Source organism: Gossypium hirsutum, chromosome A02 (genome assembly GCF_007990345.1).
Source record: "Gossypium hirsutum isolate 1008001.06 chromosome A02, Gossypium_hirsutum_v2.1, whole genome shotgun sequence".
In the NCBI taxonomy this organism is placed as follows: domain Eukaryota; kingdom Viridiplantae; phylum Streptophyta; class Magnoliopsida; order Malvales; family Malvaceae; genus Gossypium; species Gossypium hirsutum.
Genome location: NC_053425.1, coordinates 45,781,692 through 45,805,008, shown reverse-complemented (window position 1 = coordinate 45,805,008; position 23,317 = coordinate 45,781,692). Strand labels below are relative to the sequence as shown.

The 23,317-nt window shown below is 33.2% G+C and overlaps 2 protein-coding genes across 2 annotated transcripts; both read right to left on the bottom strand.

Moving 5' to 3' along the window:
• Positions 1-9,829: 9,829 nt before the first annotated feature.
• On the bottom strand, positions 9,830-11,033 carry LOC107951176 (uncharacterized). Its single transcript, XM_016886118.2, has one exon. It carries the CDS (start codon positions 10,689-10,691, stop codon positions 10,035-10,037), a length of 657 nt encoding a protein of 218 aa, XP_016741607.1. The 5' UTR covers positions 10,692-11,033; the 3' UTR covers positions 9,830-10,034.
• Positions 11,034-12,489: 1,456 nt separating this feature from the next.
• On the bottom strand, positions 12,490-14,967 carry LOC107951174 (phosphatidylinositol 4-kinase gamma 2). Its single transcript, XM_016886117.2, has 3 exons — positions 14,739-14,967; positions 13,208-14,478; positions 12,490-13,121 (listed from the first exon to the last, which is right to left on the bottom strand). The coding sequence occupies exons 2-3, from the start codon at positions 14,453-14,455 to the stop codon at positions 12,741-12,743; spliced, it is 1,629 nt and encodes a 542-aa protein (XP_016741606.1). The 5' UTR covers positions 14,456-14,478; positions 14,739-14,967; the 3' UTR covers positions 12,490-12,740.
• Positions 14,968-23,317: the final 8,350 nt, after the last annotated feature.

Here is a 23,317-nt window from a genome sequence, read left to right as displayed (position 1 = left end):
GTTGTATCTTCTAATAAAAAAGTCACGCTGTTCTATTTGTCACGGACCTCACCGTCATAATAAATAGTAGCATGAATTCATCCACTCATTTTCAACCAATTTATCTATCGAGAGAAAATTTCAAAACAAGAAAAATTATCACGAAAAATCAAAACATTATGAAATAAAATATAATGTTTCATATAAATGTGTTACTTATACTTTCAACCTCAACTTCTATTCTTCTGAACTTCTTCAATTTCTATTACTCCAACTTATGACATCGGAAGCTAAAATATGGGTCATTTATAGCCTAAGGGAATGCATCATACTCCTTTCTGTAAAATGCATCCCACTATCAGAAGCAGTACTGAAAAGGGCGTCCAGTTGGAAGCTTTTTTAGTACTTTTGCTCACAGTGCATCCTACTTGGAGCATTTTTCCTTAGAAACCTCAACCCCTACTATTAGGAGAATTTTTCAAAAACCTCATCTCAGGAATCTTGGGATATTTTTTCAAAACCATTTCATTAAATTTATTTTCTCAGAAGTAGCAGTATTGAAAAGGGCATCCAGTTGGAAGCATTTTCAGTACTTTTGCTGACAATGCATCCTACTTGTAGAGTTTTTCCTCTACAAACCTCAACCCATCTTGTCAAAACTATTTCTTCAAAACCCATCCTCAAAAAAATATTTTTTCAGATTCCATCCTGTACAAATTATTTTTTAAACCCCCTAAACCCTAAAATCTAAACATTTAAAAAATAAAACCCCTAAACCTAATTTAAAAAATCCTAACCTTAAATAATTAAAAATTAAAACAAAACCCTAACTTGGAAAACACGAGCAAAAGCGGTCCCACGTGGATGATTTTTAGAAAAACGCTTCCACTTTAGCGCGTTTTACCCTAACAGTAGGGAAAAAATGCTGAGTTGGATGCGATTTTCCATGTATCCCCTGAAAACGATGCCAGCTCAGTGCGTTTTAGTGAAAACAGACCATTCCCGTCATTTTTTAAAAAAAGCTGCCCATTTCTGTAATTTGTTTTTAAAAAAGGGCTTTTATTAGTCATTTGGTCGGAATTACATGCAAAAAAGTAAATGGTCAAACCTTCAAGCTAATCTAACAATGGAGTTTCGATGGGGAGAAGTAAAAATGAAGAATGTGATGTTATTATTTTATGTTTTAAGTTTTATTTACCTTATTTTTAATTTTTAAAATTAACTAAATTCATTGTAAAAGAATCACAAACCGTCCACCATAAGCTATTATGGTTAAATTGACATTTAAATCCATGTAATTAGATTCCTCAACATAAATTAGCCTTTTAAAATTAATAGCAATTTATTTTTACAGTTTTTACAATTTAATCTTTTTTCTTTAATTAACTAACCAAACATCAAAATTACCGAAGCAAGTTTCAATATGACATTCTAATGACCTCGTAAATATTAGTTGAAATTGTGGTCTCGAAACCATTTTTTTGACACTACTAGAAAACAAGTTATTACACAAAGTCTCCAAGACTTTGTGGAAGCTCTACTTGGGGGGCATCACGGATTGCCCAAGAACCACTTTTTAAACTTCCAAAAGGAATTTGAGCATTGTAATGTAACAACCCATTTTTACAGAATTTGAAACAGTGGTTTCAAAACCACAAAACTGATTCCGAAAAAAATTTATTTTAATATTATTTTAGGGTCTATAATATGATAATAATGTTGTGTGAAAATTTCGTAAAGAAATTTTATCGATTTACATGCTTAAATCGATAAATGACCAAATTGCACAAGGTGCAAAAGTTGAGTTCTAATAGCTAAAGGGATTAAATAGCTATAGAACTTTAAATTGGAGGTCCTTATATGGTAATTAGACCATTAAAAATACTTAGTCATTGAGGATGATGATTCATCCATGGAAAATAAAATTAAAGAAAAGGACAAAAATTGGAAGAATAAAAAAATAAAGGTGATAAATAATAAAAGATGAAAATATTATCATTTATCATCATCTTCCCCAAATATTTTTCATGGAAACCCTAGGAAAGAGAAAGCAAGCTTTCTTGGTCAAATTAGGTAAGTATTCAAGCCTCGTTTTTAGTAATTTTTATATTTTTGAGATCGGGATAACTTAATCTATTTATTTTGGGGATCAATTTGAAAAGATATCAAAGTATAGAATTTTTATCATGGATGAATATGCTGAAATTATGAAATTTATGGTAGAAAATGAAAGGTTGTTGATAGATAAACAACTTTTACAAAGTGAATTTTTATGAAAACTTGATTTAGGGACTAAATTGTAAAAATGAGAAATCCATGGAAAATTTCTGATTTTTATGAAATATATGGGCTGTAAATATTACATGAAAAATTTGGTTAGGCTTGGAACAAGGATTAAATTGCATGAACTTTATTTTTAGAGTCTAGAGACGAAATCGTCATTTATTAAAAGTTTAGGGCAAAATGGTAATTTTTCATAATGTGTAAATTGGACTAAATTGAGTGTGAATTACATTAAATTGATGTTAAATTTACTCGTATAGATCCGGATAAACCGAATATGGAGTTAGAACAAGGAAAGGAGAAATGTCAGATTAGTAGACTTTATGTACACGAGCACTTATTGAGCTAAGTTCGTATAACTAAATTGTATATGTTTATATGTTTGAATTGAATGTTGTGTATGTAAATTGTATAAATGCCATAAATATGTGAAATGATCACATATTCGTTAAAGCCTGAAAAATAAAAGTGTCTGAAATAAATGATAATACTCGATAAGTGATAAATGATATAAATGTTATTTTTATGCTTGAGTTGAATGTGAACATTTGAATTGCATAAATGCATAAATATATGAGATTGATCACATACCCAACAATTGCCTGATAAATGTCAAATTTCGTTTGAAAAAATGAAAAATCGATGGATATGTGATTTCCCAAAATGAATGAGGTCGTGTATTTGTTTCTGACAGGATTTAGCTCAGACAAGAGATCCTATTGACCTCATTACAGATAGGATTTAGCCCGGACTGGTAATCCTGATATAATTGCTCTCGAGCATATGTTACAATTAGGGTTTAGCCTGGACTGGTAGTCTTAATTAAGCTCTTCAGAGCATATGTTACAGAAAGGATTTAGCCTGATTGGTAATCCTAATTAAGCTCTTGTGAGCATATGTTGGAGACAGGATTTAGCCTGGACTAGTAATCCTATAATATGATATGTGGCTTGAGAGTGTGTTTCCTGATTAAGTGCCCTAATAGGTACTTTTGAATATAAATTGACGGATTTACTGATTTGTACACTTTGCGTGTACTACTTGAGTATTCATCGATATTTTCAATAATTCAATGGGTAAAATCCTGACATGAAAAGAAATGCGTTTTTACATGTATCTGCCTAAAGTACATGAAAATGATGTTATATTAAATATGGAAGTATGAAATTATGATATACGAACATGGAAATTTGTTTGATGAATACTTCATCTATGAGAATAGATTTGTACATATCGAGTGTATTATCTGTGTGATTATTAATATTTCAGTTGAATAATGAGCAAAGTTCTAACATGAAATATGGTAAAACTCGAGATGAATTATTGTAGAATGTACCCAAAAAATATGGAAATATTTGTATATATGTTATATGAATACATGATGTGGAAAACATATGTGTATGAGAATCTGAATATTGTTGAACTCATATATGTGTTTTCTTGATGTTTATATGAAATAAGTTACTAACAAAAGTGATAAGAATATGATTTAGGGCTTGGAACCGAATGTTTGATTGTGATTTACGTGTTTATCTTTAATATGAATAGTTGGTAAGTTAATTACCAAGTTATACGGACTTACTAAGCATTATATACTTACTCTGTTTTATTTTTTCCTGTACTATAGTAAATCGGAAGCTCGTTGGATTGGTAGCTCGACGGAGATCACTCACACTATCCATCGACTCAATTTGATATATAAGGTAAAACAATTGTGGTTATAATGGCATGTATAGGTTAAATTGGCCAAGGAATGGCATGTAAATATTTGTTAATGACTAGCTATTGGAATGGCTAGTTATGAACATGTTTTGGTGTTTATGTATAGAAGACTATATCATGGTATACGTTTGAAAATGAATGATAAATAGAAATCACAATGAGATATGTATGAATGAATTAAATTAGCATATTTGATACAATATGCACAAATGTGAAAGTAGTATATAGATAAATATGAGTATAAATTGACATGTATAGGACTTAAATTTTGGCATGAAAATGTGGTTGGTGAAGGTGATAAATTGTGTATAAGTGTTGGTGTAGGTGCAAGGCTAAAAGGGGTGAAAAATAAAGCTAGGAAATGGCTTTATTTTGTCCACACGGATAGACATGGGCGTGTGTCTTAACCGTGTGTGACACAAGGCTTAGCACATGAGCGTGTGGTCTGGCCGTGTGTCCCCTGCATCTTAAATTTTAGAAACAGAATGCTCAAAATTGAGCACACGACCAGAGACACGGGCGTGTGTTTCAGCCGTGTGAGTAACACAACATAGCACACGGGCGTGTGACTTGACCGTGTGATGCAAGTCAGAGAGTTATACGGGGCAGGACACGCCTTGATGTTAGGGGTGTTCAATCGGTTAACCGACCGATTAACCGACCCGAAATATCATTAACCAAATTAACCGACCCTTCAAAAATTTTAACAATTAATCGAACCAAAATTTTTTCGATTAATTCGGTCGGTTAATCGAATTAATAGAAAATTATATGTTTTTTTTTATTTTTGGTTAAAATAAGTATAAAATTAACCTAATTACCCGAATTAACCGAATTAACTGAATTATTTGTATAAAATTATATTTTTTTTATTTTTATTTTTATTTTTAGAATTTTATTTTTATTTATTAAATTATTTGTAATTTTTATTATTGGGTTGGGTAATTGGGTTGGGTTAGGTACTTGGGTTAATATATATTAGATTGGGTATTTGGGTTTATGTTGGATTGGGTTTGAGTAAATAGTGGACTATTTATATATTATAATTTTAGTTATTAATTTTTTCGGTTAAACCGAAAAAATTTGGTTAATCAACCGATTTCGAACCAAATTAATAGTTAACCAAAAACTTAAAAAATTATTAACCGACCCTCAACCTAATTTTTTCGATTTTACCCGAATTTTGCACACCCCTACTTGATGTATGGGCGTGTCATAGGGTCACATGGGTGTGTCTCTTAGCCACACGGATGTGTGAGCCCTGCATTTAGGAAAAATTTTGAAATTTCATAATAAATTTTTTGAGATCCCGATTAAGTCCGATTTAATTCCAATATTTATATTGGGTCTCGAGGGCCCATTCAAGGGACAATATGATTAGTATTGGACATAAATAGTAAATGATGTGAAATATCTGCAATTATTCTGTAAACTTTGGTAAAGCTTCGTAACCCTATTCTGGCGACGGATACGAGTTAGGGGTGTTACATGTAAATAATTGAATAATTGGAGACAAGACTATCTATTTTTGCTTATTTTTCAAACTCATTTCATGTTTAGGATTAAGATTTAGTATAGGACTTTTTTGTGTAGTTGAGAATTTTGAGTTGAAAAAAAAAAAACTAAGGCTTTTGTGCATGCTACAGTGATATCGCGACATCCTAGAATGGAGTCGTGACATTGTAGGCAATTTCGAGGTAGGGCCTAAAACTAAATAGATGCAAGAAAAAGTTTTATTTCAAAAGTGTAAGGATGTCGCGATATCGAAAGGTGGAAGTTGCGACATCGAATAAATAAAAATAATAACTTTTATATGATTTAAAAAATAATTTTTATATAAAAAATTTATGTTATTTTCATTATTTTAAATATAAAATATTTATTTTATAATAATAAATTTAAATTAATTCTAAATTAAATAAAAAAATTGCTTTTGATTTAGTTTAGGTGACTGTAATTTTAACTTTTATTTCATAAACTGTCACATACATTAGATCAAATTGATTTTCAATTTCTCGATTTTTCTTTAACAACCTACAAATAATATAACATATAAAAAAATAATTATATTTATTCAATGTTCCTTTAACAAAAAAAAAAAGAAAAATGCTAAAATATACTATAAGTCTCTACTTTTGTTTTAAAAAATAGCCATTAACTTATCAAATTTTAAAATTTAAGTTTCTGTAATGACCTAAGATTCACGGGCACCGAAAAAGTACAGTATCGGGCCTCCGTCTTAATAAATTGGGTTTGTAAGTAATTATTAGGAGTAATTATGAGTCTAGTAGTGTGTTTAATTAAGTTTTAATTAGGTGAATTTAGCTTAAATTAGGATAATTAGCAAAAATAACTAAATTGAATAAAGGGTAAAAGTTTATTATAGATTAAAAGAAAGTATAAAGGGCCAAAATGGTAATTAAGCCAATTTACTATAGATGAGGCGGCAATCTTAGATAAAATTTAAGATTTTTATTAGATTTTTATATGTTGAAGGTTTTAAATTAATTTATAAATTATATTAATTATTATATTATGAAATAAGTTAAATAAAGACAAATGTATGGTAGTGATTTAATACAAGTGAATTAATAGAAATATATAAATTTGTGATATTTTTTATTTAATTAGTAAAAGATATTTATTAGATAAAATAATTAAATTGTAAGATTTTTGAGTAATGAACAAATTAGATAATAACATTTGTAATAATGTAAATATATACATTTGTATTATATTTATTTATTTACTTGAAAATTAAGTAAAAGATAATTACTAATTAAATAATTATATTAGAAGATTTTTATTAGTAAATAAATTGAAAGTATGACAATTGTATGGTATTGATGGTGTACAAATGTAGTAAAAAATAATATATATATATATATGTGTGTACATTTGTATGTATATGATTAATTATATAAAAAATATTTAATGTTATTATATTATAATATAATAAGTTAATTAATAAAATAAAAGAATATATATATATAACATAAAAGAAAAGAAATAAAGAAGGAAAGAACATAATAGCAAACGGGGAAGAAAGAAAGAAAGGAGAAAAACAAAAGAAAAATGAAAAAGTAGGGATTTGAAGCTTTAAATTTTGAAAAGGTAAGTCAATGAAGTCCTTTCACTTAATTTTGATGTTTTTGAAGTTTTAAAACAAGGTTTTGATGAAATTAAGTTAATATTTTGGAAGTTCATAGGTTTTCAAATATAGTTCATGTTGAACAAAAATATGAATTAGGGGTTTAATTGAATGAATTTCAAGTTAAAAGTGATAAAGGGATTAAATTGTAAAATAAAAGCTATAAGTTTTGTGATAAAGGGATTAAATTGAAAGAAGTTTTAGATTAGGATTTTATTGTGAATATTGAATAGTTGAGTTTAATATAGCAAGAAATTAAGTAGAAAAGAAGTATAAATTGAGTTAGAAAAGTAAGTGAATTTAGTTAGGACTAAATTGGGAATAAGTAGGAATTGAATAAAAAATTCAATTATTTGTTATAATTTAATGCTGTAATTGATAGTGAAAATTATTATTTTCGTAGCTAACAAGGAATCCGAGGCATTGACATCGAAAGGAGAGGAAAAAGTTGTAGAGGAGTAACCGAATGAATCCGGATTTGTATTACTATAATTCAAGTTATTTTTATTAAATGTTAAATTTTTAATTATATGTATGGTAAGTAAATTATGAGGTTAGTATTATTATGGAATTGAAAAGGAAATTGAATTGATGATGGATAAGTATTAATATTGAATTTTATATTGATGAAAAGTGAAATTGAATTGATTCGTAAATGAATTGAAAATGATATTGAATTGAGAAAGTGAATCGAATACCCTATTAACTAGTCGGGCTGAGTTGGATATAGTTGGCATACTATAGGATTGGAAGTGTTCAGGGATGCAGGATGCCTCAACCTCGAGTCGATGAGACACTAGGTGTCACTATATTACTTCGGAGAGATTCAATGAGGTACTGTGTACCAACTTACTTCGGCTTGGCCGATGAGATACTGGGTGTCAATTATTTGCTTCGAACTATCTGATGAGGCATTGGGTGCCATACTGGAGTGTTTGGTTGGATCTGTGTATCCGCCAAATTCCGAGCCTGTTAATAGGGGTAATTAAAGGAAATGTTAAACTGAATAAAATTAATTGATAAGCCATTAAAAAAAAGTGAAAATGGAACGTGAATTAAAAAAAAAGGTGATTTGAATGTGAGTATGAGAATGAAAAACATGAACCAATGGTTCATGAGATGGATAATGGCTCAACATAAATGTATGTGATTTCAACTGTTGATTAGCTAAATTGAATTGTATGAATATATTGAGAATGACAAATTTAAGTTTGAATTGATTTAGTAAAAAAATAAAAATAAATAAAGTTATATGATTTAATGATATGGTTATTATGTTTATAATTTGAATTATAGTAATACCATTGAGTATAAAATACTCAGCATACGGTTGTTTCCGTGTATAGGTTAATAGGTGTTCAGAGTCTCAGTTCAGCATCCAGGTGATCCCGACTCCAGCGCAAAACTCGGTAATGTATTTTTCTTTTGGTAAAAGTGGCATGTACATAGGTGTTGTTTTGGTCAATTTAAAATGCTATATGATTTTTGTTGTAAAGAATGGTATTTGGTATTTTAGTGTTTAAACTAATAAAATGGTATGAAAATTTATATGATATACATGGTATAATTGGTGCTAAATTTAGAATAGAATGAATGAAATTCTAATTTAATTTTTAATGGTAATATAAATGTACATAGAGTAAATTATCAAATAAATGTTATATGTATGATTTTAATACGATTAAACATGAAATTGCATTCGTTCAAATATTGATTTTGGATTGGTCCTAGTTTGAAATTGCAGAGAAGGTTAGATATTTATAAAGGGGTTATATTGAGTTAAAAAAAATCCTCGAAGCACTCGAACAAGTCCCTATTCCCCTCTAATACTTATTTTGGGCCTTGAGGGTCTAATTAAGGGACTTTATAATTATTTTATAATATAATATGTTCGATAATTATTTAATTATTAATCACAAATTGTCTGATTATTCGATAATATATCGTAACTCTGTTCTGATGACGGTTTAAGATTAAGGGTATCACAGTTTAACTCTAAACATAGTTAAATTTATTGAAGTAATATTTTTTAAAAAAACTTACTTAATAATTATATAATTAAAAAATAAAATAATAATTAACTTAAAATTATATAAAAAAATTAACGAGGTTAAAACTTGAACTTAAATTATAAAAAACTAAATTCCAGATGCTCTAAAAGGCCAAGGAGTTATGAAGGATTTTAACCTAAAGAAAAACATAAAATCGAATTTCGAGGACACTGACTGGTGATGATATTCAGTGTCTCTTCTGCTCCGCTGTCTTGGGTCCCACTAACCTCACTAACTCAACTCTCCCCACTTAATTATAATTTTCTCACTGGCACATTTATCGAAATCCGGTGGGCAATTAATTCTCCGACGACGATGATCCCAAACCATCTGCAACTGACTGAATTTTGCTCTATCAAAATTTAAAGTTTAAACGACGTCGTAGACTTTCTGACCTCCCAATTAGTGCCCTTCCTCGAACAATGGAAAAAAAAAGAGTAAACGGAAAACAAGCCGGATTTTGCGCTGCCTTTTTTCCAGCTCATAATTCAACTCACCTTTGCTTCATTATTGGTCCAAAACCAAAACAAAAAGCCCCACCACAAAGTAATCTCACTTCACTCTATCATTAGCATCCATCCTTTACTTACTCTTCAATTAATCCCTTTAAATAAAAAGTTCATTAATTCACAAATTATGCTCATAAGCTGAAACCTTTCTTTCTTTATACTAAAAACACCTTACTTGCAGCACCCACAACAATCAAAGTTCTAATTTTTACAGTTTTTTTGACAAATTGGGTATAAAAAATTTAAAACCCAAATCACCAGATCCTCCAAAACTGATAAATTTTAAGAAAAAAAAAGCTGTTAAATGTCTAAAATTACATTAAAAAAAGGAAGAAAAAATTAGCAATGAAACCCTAAAACAGACCCATCATTCCCAGCAACGGTGACTCTACACTCCGATTTAGCATCCACATGATGGGCGAACACATTTAGAACCCGAATCCGACCCGCTAATTCCATCCGAGAGTCAATCTCCATCGTTGGTCCAACTCGATTCACATTATTACCCCCGCCGAACCCAGCTGTCACCCCAACGGGCCCTGTCATCGTCGCCGCCACCGTAGTAGTAGCACCAGGTATAGGTATCGTGGTGGCCGCCGCCGCTTGATTCGGTTGCGCCAAGGGAAATGACTGAACTGCAAAAGTGGCGGCCATGTATTGAGTCTGACCCGACTCGATCTTCCCGGCGGGTATGAACATGAACCCGACTTGAGATCCGGAGTAAAGGAGCTGAATAGTGCTGTCGTAGTGAGAAAAAGTGGCTCTGTTAGGGTTGTTAACGGTGACGTATTGAGAGAAAGTGAAGCTGACGGAGTTGTTGCCGACGGAAAAAGAAGGGAGCTGGATGGAATTAACGTAAATCTTAGGGTCTTTGGGTTTAAAAACGGTGAAATAAACAATGAGAACAATGATTACAAGAAAGATCAAGAAAATGGTTGCTACAATACATGATGCCAGATTTGTACGGCCAGATGGCGGCCTTTGAGACTTCACCATGATTTTTGTAAATTCGAACTGTGTTTTTTTTTCTTGGGTGTTGATCTAAAAAGAGAAAGGAAGTGAAATGGGGGAAGGAAAAGAGTGTTTGGATGTAGGGAAAATAAGAGAGTATTTAAGAAGAAGAGAAAGTGGGGGAAAGGAAAGTAATGTGAAAGGGAAGACTTTTTCTTTGGTTGGGTTTTGTCATTTTATAAGAAAGGATTTGGAGTTTATGTTGGAGCTATTCAAAGCTTAGATTTTTGAGTGTTTTTTTTTATGCTTTGGGGGAAGGAATCATTGAATCAAAGATGAAGTGAATGAAAAAGAAAGAAGGAAAATTAATTAAGAAGAAAATTGAAAAGAAAAAGTGAGGGTATGTTAGTCCTTAACTTTTAACTTTAAAGAGGATGAGAATTTTTTTTTTTTTTGAAAAAATGGATAAGAAGATGATGCAAATTGTAAGAATTTGCAGTTTGGAGGCGGAAATTATGAAAAAAAAAATTCAGTTATTTAGTTTTAAGATTCATCTTTTTTTCTTTTTTTTCCTTTCTAGTTTGGGATGTGTTTGATTTTTCGCAACAAAACTGGAATATTTAGGTTATTAACTGTTAACCAAAATATAGTATTTTATATAGAATTTTAACACTCAAATATGAAAAATAAGAAATTTTGTTCAAAGAGCATTATTAAAAGTAGATGTTTGAAGATTGGTAGAACAAAATATTGTAGTTAAATTGGTATTTAGAAAATCAGATAAATACTGGATAAGATATCCAAAAAAATGAAAAAGGGTAAGAATAGTAAAAAATGAAAAAGAAAGGGTGGTAAGTCGAAAGGTAACTACTGTCTTGTTTTTACATATAGGAGTCAAAGGAAAAAGCTTTAGGTAAAGAAAAATTGATGCCTTTCCACATGGTCAGTGGAATGATTGTCAAACGGCAAAAGCGTGGTCTATTTGGTGTGTTGGAACAAATCAGTGGTCTTCTTGTAAGAAGTGAAACAACAATTTCAATGGCGGTGGCGGTGGCAGTGGAAAATGACAGAAATTTGCTAAATTTACTGCAGTAAGAATTGTGGGTGTTTCAATATAAGCTTCCTTGGGTTTCTTCTGCCAATAATTGTATGAACGGATAGAAAAAAAAAACTTTTTAAAAAAATTAATTTGCGCATAGAAATTCCACACTCAAGTTGGGAGTATCATAATTAATTACCACTGCTCTATAGATTAAAATTGGTTTTATTTACTTACAGGGTCAGGTGAGATGAGTTTTTGTTTGTCCGACCCAATTTGTATATCTCTCGTTCTGATATCATCCTCAAACATGACCCTAAAATTAGAGAAATTATTTTACTCCAATTAAGGTTGTTAAAACCAAATTGAATTGGCTTATTGGATCGATTGAAAAAGAATAAAAAAACAATCGATTGAGTTAGAAGTTTTTTAATTTTTAATATTTTAAAAACAATAGAATTTAATAATTTGATTAATTTAAATTAAATCCGCAATCAAATCCATCAAATTAAAAATCAATGACTTAATAATTCAACCAACTCAATCCAAAAAAAACTTACCCCTGTAGTAACAGTGCAGATCAAAATCCGATGGTCATGTTTAAACTCACCCATTACTTCCATATTTCAGAAAGGGAAAATAGAAAGGCTCTTTGACATGACCTACCTTTAATTTGGGTTGAGTAAAATATTAAGAGAACGTTGGATATGGCTGATCTTGGCCCATTTTTAGTTTACCTTTCTGAAACGATATATGGTCCAAAACAATCATCAAATTACACATAAAAAACCCAATATATGCAAGTTTTACATCAAACCCAATCATCAATGGCTACCTATTATTTCATTATCTTTGAATCTGTTCAACATATTAATACAGGATCAAGTAATAACTTGATAAAGTTATAAAAATAAATAAATAAATAAAGGAAAGCTTCAATCTCCTATGAAGGATAAGCCATCTACATTGACATAATTTGTGGTCCATACAAAAATGGACTCATCATTAACTCAATACATTCAAATATGTACCATGAACAAACCATATAGGTAGCTTTAGTTTGTGAGCTTGTCAAGCCAAGAATCCATGACTTGAGACACAGTCTCCATAAATGCAGCTTCACTCATGCCTGGAAGCAACAAATCTTGAGCTTCATCTACAATTTGCTCAATCACAGATTCCTTGTTCACAGTTTCCCTGCACATGATGCTTCCAATAGCAAAGGGAGTGGTAAGACCCCGTTCGACCGCTTTTTTCAAAAGCATGGTCGAGATACAGAGCGTGCGAGCGCACTCGACGGGAACATCCCACCCGTAAAATCTCAGAAGTGCAACATCTTGTTCAGCATCCAGTGATTTTATATAGTCTATAGTCTCTTGGGAGTAAGGCTGTCGTGATTGTGGCCAATAAACCCAATCAAATGTGCAATCCTGGAACTGCAAATAGATTAAAAAAAAAAAAAAGGGTTAGACAACAAAGATGCAACGCATTACTAGAATGATATAGCTATATATAAACTTACATTCTCAGGCAAGCAGTAGCCATGATCAATTGGAATAAGCACAGTTTGGTCATTTTCCCGTTTACCAATCAAGATATTACCGGCATGTCGATCGGAATTTGCCATTCTTATATCGAGCACGCTGATCTTGTGCACTTCCTCCACAGGGAAACCTCCTGGACCTACATCCTCACCACTCCCGGCATTCTTCATATACATCTGTAAGGACCCAACCTTAACATTCTCAGGTGCACATTTATACCCATTTGGATGGTTAAACCCTTTGTGCAAGCACTGAACCATGCAAGTAGGAGGGACACCAGCAAACCCCGACATCTCACCAGACAAAGACCGAGGTCCACTCTTGGGATGATCCAATATATAAGCAGCCACTTCTCTCACTGCTCCTCCTCCAACTCTTGTACCCTTTTTCAACCCTTCACCATTTGATGATCCATGGACTCCATGTGGATTGTTATTTGCCATCGGCTCCTCATCGATCGGTTTAAAGATCGAAACATAATCAACCCCCAACTTATCTTGCATAAAGTAAACCCCTCCTGTCCCTTCCGGTGATCGAATTGGCTGGTTCCCCAAATCCAACCCATCAAATGTAGAATGCATCATATCCCACATAAAACAAGGCAATTTCACTTTGGGGTTCAAAATAACTGGTTCAAACCAGAAATCTCTAACCGGTTCAACAGGCTTAGCTCGAACTTTGGCTGATTTTTGAACCATCAAATGAATCACAGCATCACTATCTTTACATAAATCATCAATTAGTTTTTGATCATCGAGTTTTTCACCATTACAAAAGATTTCTTGTTCATCAACATCAACGAAACCTTTCCCTTGTTTAACTATCCTTTGTTTCAAATACCCAACATTTCTAAACCTATCAACATGCAATTCAAACTCTTTCCCGCAACTTGTTCTTACAGTGATGAGCAAAAGATTGGAAAGTTTTAAAACTAGGTGCAAAAAATTCCCACCTTTCAAGCCGTAGTCTTTAACAAGCGAATCGTTGCGAGCCAATTCTCTGCCTTTAAAAACAAGCCTCTGTTTCTTCACTACAAAGCCTTTACATGTCTGGATCCGAAGCTTGACGGAGGCTATCGAATCGGATTTTAAAACCCGCATCGGAATCACCGAACCGGAAACCGAAAGGTAAATCAAGATCGAGTCACCCGCTTGGTTATAGCAATAACCAGAAGAGTGAACCGCTTCTCGACGAACCGGACTCAAAGCAACATCTACGACAGACATTTCGGGTTTTTGTCTTTCTTCTTCTTTTGTTTCAACCGAAAAACATTTGAATGAAGAAATCAACAACAAAAATTAGGAAAAAAGAAAAAAACTAATTATTTTCCTTTCAATCTGCAGTCAAAGGGACAGAGATATAACTGTAAAAATATTATTTTTTAGGCAAAAAGATGAAATTTCCAAACATTTGCAAAGAGAGACAGCAGGAGGAGAGGGAATTATTATTATTTTTTAATGAAGAAAAGAAACAATAAGTAAAAACTATGGAAGTGGGAGATCGAACTACCGTAATTAATATAAAATAGTCGCCATCTTTGTTTTTATGTATTTCCGAAAATGGTGGTTTCCGTTTCTGATTAGCGCGATTGTATCAGCTATTTTCTCTGCTCCAATGCAAAATAAAAATAAAAATGGTAGTCGTCCAAAGTAAAACTGAGAAAGGAGATAAAAAGGAGGAATGATACTGGAGTCGTTGGCATTTTATAAAGCTTTCTTTCACCTTTGATCCAACGACTATAAGGGGCCTGTTTTTGTTATTATTATTTTAGATTTTTATTTTAAATACGGTTAGTGTGAGTAACGGTCGTTTGGTTAAAGTTCAGAGAAGGAGCGGAGGTTGACTGTTGAGTTTACTGAAATACCCACCGAGAATCGTCTTTTTTAATCTTATCTTCAATCCGATTGTATTTAATATAGGCTATACACATTTCATCATTTTCTCCTCAAATTACTATTATAATTGTATACAAGTTTCTATTACAATTGATATAATTTTATAATTACCACTACCGTCAAACTACTACAATCCATAAACAAATTAAAATATATTCATATTTAAATTAAACTAAAATTCATACCAAAATAATAAAAACAAAACTCCTTCATGTAACATTATGAATATCTATTGTCATATACAATTTATAAATAAAATCATGATATATGACTCTTATTTTTATTTTTATCAATAATTGATGGCTTATTATTGCATTGCATTCTTAAAAATAAAACTTCAACTCCAACTTTAAAAATAATTTTATTAATAAAAATAGTCACAAATCCCAAAAGAATTAAACTTCATTAGTAGTATAATTGACATTTAAGATATCTCATAAAAATGACTTGTAAGATATCTTAATTCTTAAAAAAAATTATTATTTGGAGTTTTGTCTTATCTCATTAGTAAAAATGGAATCACTCTAATTATGTATGTAGGGCCCTAATCAAAACAGCCCAAAGCAGAAAGCCCAAACTTGACCTTAGACCTAGCCCACAACCATTAGCAAAACAGAAGCCAAGTTTAGCGCCGCACGCCCCACGCACGCCCCCAGCTCGCGCGTCGCACGTCGCACGCATCACGTCCGTGCACTCCTCCTCCACGTCTTTACGGCACCTGCGACTTGAGCAAGAAAATAGCAAGAAACAAGTTGTATTCGACTATAAAGCCCTAAAATTTTTATTGTTTTGGGAACTTTTTTTTCCCCTTCCTTTTTCAGAAAAATAAAATATAGATCTAAAAAATCAACAAATATACAAGAAAGAATTCAGAGAAATCAAAAAGCAAAGGTTGCATTTTTTTTAGATTTCTTTTGTTGTTATTGATGTTCTCTTTTCATGGGTTTTATTTTGAGTTGTTTTAAAGTAGGACATAGTGTTTGAAGTGTTTTTTTAAATAAAAAATAAAGAAAGCGAAAAGGGTCGAAGGTACTTGGTTGGGGCTCCTCCGGTCGCCGTTATTCGTGATCGGGGTGGATTAGCAGCAGGGGGCTGATCTATTTGTGCCCTAGTAGAGTAGAAAGGGAGAAAACCCTTTTTTTTTCTTTTCCTTTTGATTCGTAACAGATAACTTGGGGGGAGGGGGGAAGGTTTCTTTTTTTTTTTCTAAAAAGGGGAATTTATGTGTTTAGTCCTCCCTTTTTGTCCGTGTTAATTCTTCATTCTTCGTTCTTTAATTTTTCTTTGAGATTTAGGCGCGGTGTTAATTTTTTCCGTGTTTAAGCACTGCGTTTTGGAACATGGGATAATTTCGTTTTCAATCCCCATAAGTTTGCACACATTGTATTTAAGTCCCAAATTAGGCTCCAACGCTTTGTTCATTTATAGATTATCTTGTTGATTTTAATTTTATTTCAATTGAGTCCTTTTCCTTTTAATTTCAGCTTTTTTGTTTGTAAAATTGTTTTTAGCATTTATTTTAAATTATTATTCACTTTTTATATTATTCATTTATTTATTTATTTTCTTTTGTATATTTTTTAAAATGCTTTATTTATATAATTTACTCATTTTAAAATTCTCTTTTATGTACATTCTTTATTTAAAAGTTTTATATCGTTGCTATTTTAAATATTTTTATACATTATTATTGTATATATATACACATAATTTATATTTAACTATTTTTTTATTTTATGTATATTATCTCTTGTAGACACACACACATATATATATATTGTTTTGTATGTTACTTACTTTAATTCTTTGCTTGCATAATGTTTATTTTAAAAATCAATTTATATATTATTATTTCACATATGATTTATTGTTGTTCTTATACTTATGATTTATTTTATATTAAATTATTATAGATTCTATTTATTTATTTTGAAGTGTTTCAATATTATTTTTACACTTATATATATTATTAAATATTTTATATATCATCTGTTTTAAATTGTTGTATATTATTTATTTTTAAAACTACTTTTTATATTATTTGTTTTAAACTTATTTATTATCAGTTATATTTTTTAATTTGTTTTATGTTTATTTTCTACTATTGGTTATATACATATTGTTTAATATCTCTTAAAAATTTGTTAGCCCGAATGTTAGAATAATATATGGTGAATGATTATTCACTTTATATGTCGCATTTTATATTCATTGCTTTTACATTGCTCATTTGTATCATATCCAATTATTTGCTTTCCAACACTATGATTCGTTAATGCTTTGGTAATGTGTTTTGACAAAATGATATGTTGTTATTCACATGCATGTTGAAATCTTTTATTATGAGTGGTCATTTAAACATTTTAGTCCAATCAATTATCTTTTAATCGCCAATTCTTTCTATTTTAAATTATGACGAAAGGAACTCTTTGATAACAAGGTAATGTTTCGTGTTTGGAAAATCAAGAAAACGTGCCCTAACGTGCTAGGTTTCGATTTTTCTGTTTGACCAAAATAACCAAATATCCTTTTAAAATTTCGTCTGTGTTTTCTTAATTAAAAAATGAGGCAATGTTTCATGATGGAAATTCGAGAAATCGTGCCCTAACGTGCTGGGTTTCGATTTACCATTTGACCAAATAACCGAATATCCTTTTAAAATCTCAATACATGAATTTTGGAAATCATGAGATGATCTTGGTTTCGAAGATTTGAATTGTCGTATCCTAGCGTACTGGATGTGATATTTTATTCCTTCGGAACAAGAGAATCTTAACATCCAATTCGAGTATATTCAAGCATTTTTAAATGAGATTATACTTTTAAAATCATTTCAAATTTTTGACATTAGGACATTAATTAATCAATTAGGTACCAATTTTGGGCGTTGCGAGGGTGCTAATCCTTCCTCGTACGCAACAGACTCCCGAACCTGTTTTCTTGACTTTCGTAGGCCAAACTCAATATTTTAATAAATCAAATTGTTTTATTAGGTGATCCGATCACACCTAATAAAAAGGATTAGTGACGACTCCATACTATATTTTAAAGTAGATCTCGTGTTCCAAAAAATAGTTTCGACAGCTTGGCGACTCTACTGGGGATCAATAAGAGAGTCAAGTCGTAAAATTGATTAGTTTCTATCCTTTTGTCGAAAATTGAAAATTTGATTTGAAAATCATGGTTCCTTTGTTGAATTTGTTTGTGATCCGCTAGAATACTTTTGCATTGCATTGCATGACCGTTGTGGTTACACCTTTTAAGTGGGAGTGAAAAACTATGCCTTCGTGAGGTTTTCACCTCCGCATGGGCTAGTGGACTACTTCCGGGATATATCCGTACCTATGTCTTCGTGAGGTTTTCACCTCCACATGGCCATAGGGAAATGTATTCCCCTAAACTGAACTCAATCCACATGAGCCTATAATGGGTGAGGGTTGAGGAATCTACTAGTTCAGATACCCTTTCTTAGAACCGAGCCACATATAGTGAACCCTAAGGCCTGCCCTAGTTAGAGCTATGTTGAACCCTAGCGATTACCGAGATAGGTGTTTGACTATTTTCTATTTGTTTTGATTTTTATTATTCGATACTGACTTGTTTGTGGTTTGTTGTAGCTATGATTGCATGTTATTTTATATTAAAGAGATGTCGATTCCTGTTCAGTTACTAAATTAGAAAGTTTGTCATGGAAAACGAATTTCTTAATAAAGTGGAGGATAATGCAGTTGTCTGTATGTGGTCAGAGAAAATGCAACTTGAGAAAGGGGATAGCCTAGCTAAGGGATATATGTCGAAGTTGTGTGACTTCATCCGTATCAGTGTGACACAAAATGAGTTCCGGGAATTGAGGGATATATGGGCCTGTTGGGATGATGAGACTAAGCAGCTGTTCTATCAAAATTATGGCGACTTACCCTACCTGCTCGACATCAAGGTGGACAAGCACTTGTTTCAGGCTATGGCTCAATTTTGGAACTCTATATATAGTTGTTTCACTTTCGGGAAGGTGGACTTGGTGCCTACTGTAGAGGAGTATACAACTTTGCTTCGTTGTCTAAAGGTTCAAGTCGACAAAACTTATTCTAGGGCCGCTAATATCCCAACTTTTGTAAAGAAATTAATGAGTATCACTAGGATGAGTGAATAGTGGGTTATAGCCCGAATTCAGCAAAAGGGTGATGGTAAATGCATTCCTTGGGTGAGTTTGAGGGACCTAATTGTAGCACATCCAGATGTAAAGAAGAAATTTGACGTCTTCGCCTTGAGTATTTATGGTTTGGTAATTTTCCCTAAAGCTTTAAGGCATATAGATGAAGCAGTTGCCGACTTATTTGATCGACTTGACAAACGAGTCACACCAGTACTGATAATTTTAGCCGAGACATTCAAATCTTTGAGTGCATGTCGGAGGGCAGGTGAAGGTAGATTTATAGGGTGTGCTCAATTATTGTTAGCTTGGCTCCACAGCCATTTCTAGAAGGTGGATAAAGTTTCCTATCGGGTTTTCTTTGAGAATTACTCCCCATTAAGGGAGATAGCAGCCACGCCTAGGAGAGATGACATATCAGAAGAAAATTGGATCGCGCTCATTTGAAATCTCCAAGAAGAGGACGTTGAGTGGAGAGCTCTTTGGATGGTTCCCGACGAGATCCTCTATCGGTGTAGGAGTTTTGGCTGGGTACCTCTGCCTGGAATTTGGGGAGCCATTGGATATGCCCCTTTGCTCGTTTTAAGACAATATAGATCAATGTAGTTTATACCGATGGCACACGGGCTAGCTCAGTGTGAGTTTTCGTATAGGGGGACAATTATAAGAAGAAGGTTCGAAAAATTTCTGATGCTTAGAAACAGACACGCCGGATGAAGAGATCGGCTGTAGGTTCAATAAAGACCCCTGAATACAAAGGGTGGTTGAATAAAAGGATCAATGATAATATCCCTGAGCAGAGTTTAGAGGGCGTTCGATCGATGGAAGAATAGTTGCAAGTAATTCCCTCTGAGCTAGAAATCATAAAACAGGACTTCGAAGAGAGAAATTCAGAGTTGGGAAAAAAGATAGAATAATTGGAAGAGGAAAAGATGCATTTGAGGTAAAATGTCGATGTTCAGAAACTCGAAGCCGAGAAGTTGAGAAAAAAGAAAAGAAATGATGAAGAAGACTTGGACAGTTTGAAGACTGATTACAAAAAGTTGCGTATGTCGATGAGAAATGTCGGATTAGGAAAGACGTCAGAGCAATGGCAACAAGAAATTCAAGAAGAAAAGGCTAGAGCTGATCAGAGGGAGAAGAGGTTCCATGATGCTCGAGCACGTGAAAACGCCTTAAAAAAGAGCTTAGTTGAAGGCCAAGATGAGAAGGAAATGTTAGTAGCTCGGGTAGTAGAGTTAGAAAAGGCACTGCATCAGCGTAGTGGTCGTAACTCTGACATTGAATTAAGAACCAGCCTGAGCAGGATCGAGGATTTGAAAAGAAAGGTAGAAGAACTCGAGACTGTGCTACAAAATTGTGAACTTCAAATTGTATTCCTTGAGTCGAATAATGAACAGTGGAAGGAACAGCTCCGTCGATCGCAAGACTAGGTCAAGGATAGAGATTATGTCATGGGCGAAGCCGTGCCTCAGATTCGAGAAGTGGTCAATCATTTACATACCTTAGCAGTTCAGGCTGACGTGCTAAGTGTGAAATATGCGTTAGAGTCAGACCGGGGTCGTGAGCTAGCTTGGCTTCTTAAGAGAGTTAAAACTTTGAGCATCAAGGCAAAGCCGTATATATAATCTGTTTTATGTAAAGGATTTTATTTTCTAATAAAGTTATTCTAAATAGAATTGGATCAGAATTGATGCCTTTTTAGTTTTGCATCCATCTCATGCATTTGCATTTCATCGTATCATGTGCATTAAATTTCACAAAAGAATCCTAATTAATTAGAAATCGTATTATAGTTACCCTGGAACATCACTATTACACACGAAGAAAACCCAAAGCTATGGATCAAAGGTTGGAAAAACTGGAACAAATGCAGAAGGAAATACAGGATCAACTGCAAGTACAGATGCAAGAACAGTTGGCCAAAATCCAACATGATATGACGGATCAGATGCTGGAATTTCAAAGGAATATGATGAACCAATTGACCTAGTTACTAATTGGAAGGCCAGAAAAAAGGAAGAATCCCATGATCAATACTGAGGATGACAGTGAGGACCTTGCTTATCCTCCAGGTTTTACCTTACTGAATACCCAAGAACCACCTCAAAGGGTTTCTGTCAATATCAGACCCCAATCTCAGACTGGTACTTTGGCACCGATAAATTTCCCAACGGGCTCGTGTTCTAACCCCGAAGACAATTGGGTAAATCTGTAGTCCCTGACCTCGATGATATAGCGAAAGTAGGAAGGGTAAGAGCGGAACTCCCAAAGTAACTGGAAGATCGATACAAATGGCTGGAAGAGAAATTCAAGGTGTTGGAAAATGCTGATTATCATTGTAGAGTGGATATTAAGGAGTTGAGCTTGGTCCCAGATTTGGTACTCCATCCAAAGTTTAAAATATCAGAGTTTGAAAAATATAATAGGACTAACTGCCCTGAGGTCCACATTACAATGTTCTGTCAGAGGATGATAGGATATGTCAACAACGATCAATTGTTAATTCACTGTTTCTAGGATAGTTTGACTAGGGCTGCGGCCAAATGGTATAATCAGTTGAATCACACCTAAGTTAAATCATGGAAGGACTTAGCACAGACCTTCATGAAGCAATATGGCCATGTGACGGACATAGCGCTTGACAGGATCACATTACAGAACATGGAGAAAAAGTCGAATGAAAGTTTTAGGCAATATGCTCAGAGGTGGAGAGAAGTTGCTACACAAGTCCAACCGTCGTTGTTGGAAAAAGAAACAACCATGCTTTTCATTAATACATTGAAGGCACCTTTTATTAATCTATGCTGGGAAGTGCAACTAAGAGTTTTGCAGACATAGTGATGTCCAGTGAAATGATAAAGAATGTGATAAGGTACGGAAAGATAGAGGCTGGGGAAAGCACTAGGAGGTCGGCCCCGAAGAAGAGAGGAAATGAGGCCAGCAATGTGAGCATGGGTTATGCAAAACCAATCACAATAAACCAACCATGAACGGTAGCCATGGGCCAACAAGCCTCGCCAAGACAGGAGCCCAATACAAAGCAAAACACAGAGAAGCCCCAGTTTACCCCTATTTCAATAACGTATTAGAAGTTGTACAAAAGTATATTTGATGCACATGTTGTGTCTGCTTTTTACTTAAAATCGATACAAACCCCATGCCCCAAATGGTACGACGCAAGGGCTCAATGTGAATACCATGTGAAAACCACGAGACACTCGATAGAGAACTGCACCTCTTTCAAAAGGTTAGTCGAAAGGCTTTTCAAAATGGGTGTTGTGAAATTCAATGATGCACCTGGTGTAGGGAATCTGTTACCCAATCATACTGATAATAGGGTAAATGTAATAGTCAAGAATACGGGGAAAAGAATCAAGCTGAATGTTGCGGAAGTAGAAACCCCGTTGAGAGGGGTTTGGAAGAAGATGGTAGAAAGAGGGTTAACCATGCAGGATTTGGGAAACAAATTCCGAGATGCAAGGAACTATTGTGAGTTCCACAATGAGGGAGATAATGAGATTGGAAGATGCAATGAATTCAGAGCCCTAGTATAGGTTTTAATGGACAACAAAGAGCTGGAGTTCTTTGAATTTACCGAAGGAGAAGATGTATGCACCTCGGAGGGAGAGGTGATAGAGAAGGTCTCTAAGGTCAATCACCCGATGGTTATCATCTCACGACTAAGAATCAATGAAGCCGGAGTAAAAATGGCACCAAGAGTTGTAATTTAGAAACCTGTGGCTTTTCCTTATAAGGATAGCAAAAGAGTGCCTTGAAATTATAACTGCAATGTGACAGTCTTAGGAGAGGAAAATCCGGACATCACGCTAAGCACAAAAGCCAAACCTGTAAAAAGGAAATCCTTGATAATCAAACAAGGGAGAGAAAGGTCAGAACCACTGATTAATGAACCGGTAATAGAGAATGAAGCCAAGGAGTTTTTGAAATTCCTAAAATATAGCGAGTATAGTGTTGTGGAGCAATTACACAAGTAGCCGACACGCATATTGGTACTGGCTTTGCTCTTAAACTCGGAGGTA

Bases quoted from the DNA above. Each gene is read 5' to 3' on its own strand.
- LOC107951174 (XM_016886117.2), bottom strand. From the start codon at position 14,455: ATGTCTGTCGTAGATGTTGCTTTGAGTCCGGTTCGTCGAGAAGCGGTT. The intron at 13,122-13,207 runs GTAAGTTTATAT...ATCTATTTGCAG, and splicing joins GCTACTGCTTGCCTGAGAAT to TTCCAGGATTGCACATTTGA.
- LOC107951176 (XM_016886118.2), bottom strand. From the start codon at position 10,691: ATGGTGAAGTCTCAAAGGCCGCCATCTGGCCGTACAAATCTGGCATCA.